Genomic DNA, 8,387 nt, shown 5'->3' with positions numbered 1-8,387 from the left:
GTTTACAATGTCAAGTGAAAAAGCCTAATCACTGTGCTTACCATAACAGCCATGTAAGAGGATGAAGTTAGTTATAATGCACTCAAATGACCTACACTGTCTGCAACATAACATTATTACATTAATACAGACACATTATTATATTTTACATAAATAATACTATTATTACAGTTAACTCTTCTCACCCTAACACTACTCCTTCAATTTTAATCATGATTCACTATAGGCAAAATGAAGTTTCAGGGCACTGATCTAAAACATTTACCTGCAGGTAGCAGGTGTATTGTTGTCTGAGATGGTCCACTTGTTGGAACCCCAGATGGTTGAATTGGGGGTGCTGGCTGTATGGGCTGCAAAGGTCTACTCACAGTCTGAGAAGAACCAACAGTTGATACAGGAGTATGAATTGACTTTTTAGGATCTGTAAATTAAGTGAGTTATTATGATTATTGAAAGAAAAAATCAGAAGTGCAACTCTGTTAAAATAGACTATAAATTTTCTCTTGTAATTATGTATATTTTTATCAATTTAAAAATTGAGCCAGGAAGCTGCAGAAATTTTTTGTTCATCACAGATTCTTTTTTAAAAACAAAATTTATATATTTTATATTAGTTTGCTCACAACGTTTACACTGTGTTTCACACTACTCTTCATTCATACTGTATTTCATAAAATCATTCCCATGCATTACGCTTTATAAAATCAATCATCATTGAACCTTACTCATCAATACTCAAATCTCTGCAGGTCCCTGCTGGATCCTTCATATTTCCTTTAGGCTTTACCTCCACCTACCAAAATGTGTAACCCTGTGGTTTCACCCTTACCCATCCTCATCTCACCTCTTCTCCTCGAGTCTTCACATACATGTTTTATTAGTTAAACTTCTATTTTTACAATTATGACATTATGCACTATTTGTCCTTATGAGACTGAGTTATGTCAGTCAACATTATGTTCTCCAGTCTCTCCCAAGTTATGTAGTATTATTCAAAATCGGTGTTCCTGAGTGCTGTATGGTATTCCACTGTGTGAATACCAGAATTTCTCAATCAACACAGTTGCACTTGGACTTCTGGGTTGTTTCTATGTTTTGGTGATGGAGAATAACACTGCTATGAACACTGGTGTACAAATCTGTGTCTCAGTTCCAACTTCCTTGGGATATTCCTAGTAGTGGAAAAGCTGGGTCATATGTAGCTTCTACTTTTTGAGGAAATTCCAAACTGTCTTCCAGAGTGGTTGTACCATTTTATAATCCCACCAACAGTGTATGAGAGTTCCCACCTCTCCACATGCTCTCCAACACCTACGTTCTTCTGGAATCTATTAGCTAGGATTTTGTGAAACATTTTTGCATCTATGTTCATGAGAGATATTGGTCTGAAGTTTTATTTCTTGGTAATATCTTTGCCTGGTTTTTGCATTAAGAGTTATGCTTGCTTCATAGAATGTCTCTGGGAGTGTTCCTTCTTTTGCTACTTTTGTGAAATAATTTAAATAGAATAGAGTTGGTGATAAATCTTCTCTGAATGTAGAATTCAGCCACGAAGCCATCTGATCCAGGACTTCTTTTGTGGGGGAGTCTTTATGACCTGTTCAATTTCTTCTTTTGTGACGGGTCTGTTCAAGTGTTTCACATCTGTCCATGTCAATCTTGGTAGGGCATGAGTTTCAAGGAATTTGTCCATTTCTTCTAGTTTTCAAATTTATCAGAATATAGCTTTTCACTATATGTCAGAATTAAAGATACAATTTCCTCTGGTTATGTTAAGTCACCTCTATCATCCTTCAATCAAGTTATTTGTGTCTTCTCCGTTTCTCCTCTTCTGTTAAATCTGCCAATGATGTGTCAATTTTATTGACCCTTTCAAAAAACCAGCTCTTGGTTTTGTTGGTTTCAATTCTTTTTTGTTTTCTATCTGACTTCCAACTCTTCCTATAATCTCCTTTCTTCTAGAGTCTGTGGGGTTCGATTGTTGTTCTTTTTCTATTTGATAACGGTGTTGAGTTAGATCATTAATTTTGCTTCTTTCTTCGTTTTTATGTGTTTGCCTAGACATATAAACTTCCCCTGAGCACTGCCTTAGCTGCATCCCAGAGGTTTCGGTATGTTGAAATTACATTACTGCCTGTTTCAAGCAACTTTTTAAAATTTCATTATTTCTTCTATAACACAGTCATGTTCTAGCACAGAGTTATATAGTTTCCACATATAAGTTTTATCCTCTTGTGGTTAATTTCAAATTTTATGGTATTATGGTCTGAGAAGATATTTTGTATTATTTCAGTGCTTTTCAATTTGTTGAGTCTTGCTTTGTGCCATTGTATGTTATCAATTCCGGGAAATGTTCATGTGCACTTGAGAAGAAAAGCGAATTGAGTTTTAATTGGGTGCTGTACTTGCAATACATCCGTAAGTTCAAGTTGGTTGGATGTGCAGTTTAGATCTTCTGCATCTTTGTTAAATTTCTTTTGAGTTGACCTGTACTTCAGTGATAGTGATAGTGGTGTGTTGAAGTCTCCTACCACTACTGTGGGGCTATTTCTTTTAATTATGTTAACTATTATTTTAAGTAGTATGTATGTCTATCATTTGGTGCATAAATGTTGACAAGTCTTCTTGATCCACTGTGACTAATCATTATATAGTGCCCTTCCATATCTTTTATGGTGGTTTTCATTCTGAAACCTATTTTATTAGAGATTAGTAGTGCCACTCCTGCTTTTTTGTGGATGCCATTTGCTTGGTATATTTTTTCCCCAGCCTTTGGTTTGAGTTTATGTCTCTTCATTTCTTAGATGTATCTCTTATAGATAACATACTGATGGCTTTCTTTTTTTAGTCTGCTTTTTTTTTCTCTTGATTAGAGCATTTAGTCCAGTCACATTAAGTGGACTACTGACAAGCCATGTTTTATCGTTGTCATCGTGCTTGTTTCCTTTTTTTTGTTCTTTCTTATTCCTAAGGTCCATCCACTTCCTTTTATTGTCTTTGTGTGAAGGACTTCCCTTAAAACTTCTTTTAGAATACAAACTTTGTAAGTAAATCAGTATACAATAAAAATTTTAGTTTAAAAAAAGTTATTTTAGATGTGGTCATGTTTTCACAAATTCCTTTAGTTCTTTCTTTTCTACAAAGAAAAAGTTCTTTCTTTTCTACAAAGAAAAAGTTCTTTCTTTTCTATCTCCTTCATGTGTTTTGCTGGGTACAGAATCCTTAGTTGGCAATTGATTTACAACTTTCAGTATATGCCATCCCATTGTCTTCTTCCTTGCATGGTTTCTGCTAAAAAAAACCCAGAACTTAATTTCAGTGCTTTTCCTTTGTTGGTGATTTATTTTTCTTGTGCTGCTTTTAGTATTCTATTCTTATCTTTTGTTTTGGAGAATTTGATTGTCTTGATGCTTTTCTTTTTAGGTCTAGTCTATTTAGTGTGCACTGAGCTTCTTTAATGTGGATTTCCTCTTTCTTCAAAATACCTGGGAACATTTCTTCTGGTACCTCTTCCACAATTTCTCAGTGATTTCCCTGCCCTTCTGGTATTCTGAACTTCCAATAATATGTATTTTGTTCCTTTTGATGTCATCCCACATGATTCTAATGTTTTCTTTCATTTTCTCACCTCTGATTTTTCTTCTAGTATGCTTCTGTTGAGGTTCTTATCTTCCTGTTCCATCTCTTCTGTTCTACTTCTTTGTCCCTCCAGTACATTAGACACATCTGTCATTTTGGTCTTAATATTCTGGATTGCATTTTCATATATTTCTGATATTTCCAGTACAGTGTTGGCTGTACCCTCTCTATCTCATGATTTTTTTTTAAGTGCTTTTACCTCTTTATCTACAGTTTCAATTCTTTCTTCCATTTTTTGCATTTTCTTCCATAGTTGTGCAACTTCCTCCTCATCAGTATGTTTTTTCTGGCTCTGCGTCTCAGGAGTGTTTTGCTTTCTTAGTAGTTCCCACTGGTTCTTTCATGATTTGTACCTTCTTCTGTAGCTCTTCAAATAACTCTTATCAACATATTTTTCTGGTTCTCTACCTCTAGAGTATTCCATTTATTTGTGTCTTCCATTATTTTTTCCATCATTTGTACTTTCTTTCATTGTTGTTCGAATGTCTCCATATGAACATATATCTGCCTTATTGACTATGGGGTATTTTATTTGGTCTGTAATATTCTCTGCTTTTTTTGGGAGAAGGCTTAATTTGTTTTCTCACAGTGTTTGAAGCTGCCTATTCCTTCCTCAACATTATGTTAAGTTTTCCTATTTTTTCCCCTTCCTGTGTGATTAACTGAATCGGAAAACCTTCCAGAGTGTCAGCTACAGGTTAAATGTTGGCGTCATTCATTACTAGTATTGCATTCGTGCCAATATGATTATTCTTGAAAAGCTTCGTATTATTTGTATTGCTTACAAGGGTTTTGCTGTTGTGGATTGTTTTGTTTTGGTTTTTTTAGACAGACTGTCAAAGTATATTTGATTCCTCAAACAAAAACTTTTCAAAAAAAGGTGGGTTTGGTTTTTTTAAAAAGTGAATAAATTAGAAATGATGTTCAGATAGTACATGCGTGTGTGTGTGTGTGTGTGTGTGTGTGTGTGTTGTGTTAGGTGCTATCAAGTTGGACTGACTCATAGCTCATGTTCCAGTGTGTGTTTGGAGACTGTGAATTGCATGGGAGGAGAATGCCCATCTTCATTCCTTGATGTAGCCAGTAGATTTGAACAACAGAATGAAATGCTTCCAACATGCATTAGTTAATTCCAAAAAGAGTACAAAGCACCCAGTGTAAAGCTGTAGAGATCTGTCGCCAGAAAATATTAGTGCACTAAGACAGAAAAATAAATTATATAAAAGCATTCTTCCTAGTACAATTACTATTTTATATTTAGTACCTTGTGAAGTGCTGCTCTCTTCATCATCCATTGTGAGGTCAATGATACCTCCTGAATCACTTGTTGTGGCTTTCCCAGTCTAAAAAACAAAATTCTTACAGAGTAAATTCTGACAGTGAAATAAAAAGGAGGCAACAGAAGGATAAGTACCATGGTTCAATCTGAAAAGGTTTTACCTGAAGAAACAGCTCAAATAAAATGTCCCAAGATACATAATGAATTAAACCTTTCCTAAAAAAGATAATTTTCAAATACTTCCAAAAGAAATTCTGGAGGTTCCTAAAATTAATCTAGCAACTTCACAAAGTTTTAAGAGTGACTAAATGTTTTCAAGTTGTAAATAATTTAAACACAAAGTTCCCTGATTTTCCAATGTTGACCAGTCCTAAGTTAACTCAATCCACCAAAGATAATTTTTAAAGTTATTACTGTTGTTGTTATGTGCCGTCGAGTCATTTGCAACTCATAGCGACCCTATGTACAACAGCCCTAAACCCTGCTCTATCCTGTGCCAATCTCATTGCCTCTGACACACACATCCCGATTACCCCAGTCACTGAATCAATCCACCTCATAGAGGATCTTCCCCTCCTGCGCTTGTCCCTCCACTCCACCCAGCATGATTTACCTCTCTAAAGACCTGTCTCTCCTTACAACCTGTCCAAAGTATGTCAGGCGAAGCCCCAGAATCCTTGCCTCCAAGGAGCAGCCTGGTTTAACCCTCTCTAGGATGAATCTGTTTGTTTTCTTGGCAGTCCATGGTACATTCAATACTCTTCTCCAACACCACAGCTCAAAGGTGTCAATTTTCCTTCTATCCTCCCTAGTCATTGTCCAACTCTCTGATGCATAACAAGTGATTGCAAAGACCATGGCCTGTATCAGGCGCACCTTAGTCTCCAGAGAGATACTGTTGCTCTTGAGTACTTTAGAGAGGTCCCTAACAGCAGACTTTCCCATCGCAATACGTTTTTTTATTTCCTGGCTGCTGGTGCCAAGAGTGTTGACCATGGAGCCGAGCAAACTGAAGCTGTGAACAATCTCAATCTCTTCGCCATCCATCCTGATGCTAAATGATATGGTACATACATATTATGTATATGCTACTGAGCAAACAGGGCAAAATTAGGAAAACAACTTAGTCATAAACAAAAACCTTGAAAGAACAAGTCATGAGGCAAAAAACAGTAAAACACTTAATTCACTGTGTGCCAGGGAGCCTTTTATAAGAATTGTTTTTGATTGCCTTTAAGTTGAGCAGGACTCATAGCAACCCTACGAACAAAAGGTCTGAAGCCCTTCTACAACTATCGACATTTAGCAAAGTTCATAGAGTTTCCAGAGGTATGTTATTTAGGAAGTGGATGCCACTCCTAGTAGCATCAATATGTTAAGAATTTACAACAATTGTGATTGCAGCACAGTTTCTTGCCACTGGGCCACCAGAGATGCCTGTAGTAGTTTCGCTAGTAGGTGCTTTAAAATTTTAGTATTATAAAAATTAAATTAAGTGCTAGTATGCTACCAGAAAGACAAAGATTTTTCTTACCCAAAGATATTTCTTGTTGTTGTTAGGTGCCATCAAGTCAAGTACAACTAATAGAGACCTTATGAACAAAAGATCTGAACCTAGTCCTATCCTGCGCCATCCTCGCACTTCCTGACACACAAGAGCCCATTGCATCATTCACCATGTCAATCTACCTGGTTGAGGGTCTTCCTCTTCTTCAACGACCTTCTACCCTTCCCAGCCTCATGTCCCTCTCCAAGGAATAGCACCTCCTGGCAATACATTCAAAGTACGTGAGGTGAAGCTTCATCATTCTTGCCTCCAAAGAATACTCCAGCTGGGCTCTAAGACCTATCTATTCATTCTCTTGGCCGTCCATGAGATGATCAGTGCTCTTCTCCAACATCACAGCTCTAAGGCGTCAATTCTTTTCCTGTCATCCTTACTCACTGTCCAGGTCTCAGATGCATAGTTAGTAACTGGAAACACAAGGACTTGAATCACATGCACCTTAGTCCTCAAAATGACATCACTACTCATCAATAACTTACCAGTGCAATGTTCCTCCTTATTTCCTGATTGCTCATACCAAGAATGTTAATTGTAGAGTTAAGCAAGATGAAGTTGTTGAGAGTTCCAATCTCCTCTCCATCCATCATGACACTATTGGTCCAGTGGTAATAATCTTGATATTGAGATGTAATTCATACTGAAGGCTGTATTCCTTGATCTTCTCCAACAAATGCTTCAAATTCTCCTCACTTTCAGCAAGCAAGGTTATGGCATCTGCATAATGCAGGTTATTAATGAGTCTCTCTCCAATCCTGATATTACACTCCTCTTCAGAGTCCAGCTTCTCGGATAACTTGCTCAGCATACAGACTGAACAGGTACAAAGAGACACACTCGCTTCCCAATCCCAAACCATGCAGTGTTCCCCAGCTCCATTCGCATAACAGCCTCCAAGTATAGGTTTCTCATGAACACAATCAAGTTCTCTGGGATTCCCATTCGTCTCAATGTCAGCCACATCTTGCCATGATCCACAGAGTCAATAAAGAACATATAGACATTCTTCCAGTACTCTTTACTTTCAGCCAGGATCCACCTGAAGTCAGCAATGATATCCTTGGTGCCACAGTCTCTTCTAAGTCTTGTGTGAACTTCTGGCAATTCCCTATCTAGGTACTGTGTCAGCCCTTTTTTGAATACTCAGCAGTATTTTGCTTGCATGTTATCACACTGGTGTTGCTCGATAATTTCCACATTCAGTGAAAATTTCGATTCCTGAGGCCTTATTTTTTTTTGCCAATGCCTTGAATGCAGCTTCTACTTCCTCTTTCATTACCATTGCCTCCTGTTCATATGGTACTTCCTGAAATTTTTCAGTATCAATCAATTCTTTCTGGTACAGTGATTCTGTACATTCCCCCCATCTTTTGATGCTTTCTGCATCATTCAATCTTTTACCCATAGTATCTTTCAACATTACAACATGTTGATTCAGTTCTTTCAGTTTCAGAAATGCAAAGCAAGTTCTTCCCATCTTGTTCCCCAATTCCAGCTCTCTGCACACTCCATTATAATACTTTACTTTGTCCAAACGAGCTGGCCTTTGAAATCGTCTGTTCAGCTCTTTTACTGTGACATGTTTTCCTTTAGATTTGGCTTTTTGATGTTCCAGTGCAATCTTTAGAGTCTCTTCTGACATTCCTTTCCATGTTTTCTTTCTCCTCTGCTTTTGTAATGACCTTTTGCTTTCTTCATGGATGATATCCTTTATCATCCTACAACTCATCTGGTCTTCTATCAATGGAGTTCAATGGCCCAAACCTTACGATGAGCATAAAATGCCGATGGAATTGATTCAAGATCATATCTTGATTCTTCAACGAGATGGAAAAGGCAATCTCCAATTTCGTATGGAATGGGAAAAAGCCCCGAATAAGCAAAGCACTCCTTAAGAATAGAAGA

At 37.1% G+C, this 8,387-nt stretch overlaps 1 protein-coding gene across 1 annotated transcript in view; it reads right to left on the bottom strand.

The window, feature by feature from the left end:
• The window catches only part of ATF7IP (activating transcription factor 7 interacting protein), a 71,343-nt gene that overhangs the window by 10,091 nt on the left and 52,865 nt on the right, over positions 1–8,387 (bottom strand). Inside the window, exons 10-11 of the mRNA XM_006888427.1 lie at positions 4,904–4,982; positions 266–421 (exon numbers count right to left, since the gene is read on the bottom strand). Coding sequence (XP_006888489.1) covers positions 266–421; positions 4,904–4,982 — 235 coding nt within the window. The remainder of the gene's footprint in view (positions 1–265; positions 422–4,903; positions 4,983–8,387) is intronic.

This window comes from Elephantulus edwardii, unplaced genomic scaffold (genome assembly GCF_000299155.1).
Source record: "Elephantulus edwardii isolate Elephantulus edwardi_28Jun2011 unplaced genomic scaffold, EleEdw1.0 scaffold00067, whole genome shotgun sequence".
Taxonomy (NCBI): domain Eukaryota; kingdom Metazoa; phylum Chordata; class Mammalia; order Macroscelidea; family Macroscelididae; genus Elephantulus; species Elephantulus edwardii.
The sequence above is the reverse complement of the archived record's forward strand: the minus strand, read 5'-3'. Positions and strand labels throughout refer to the sequence as shown.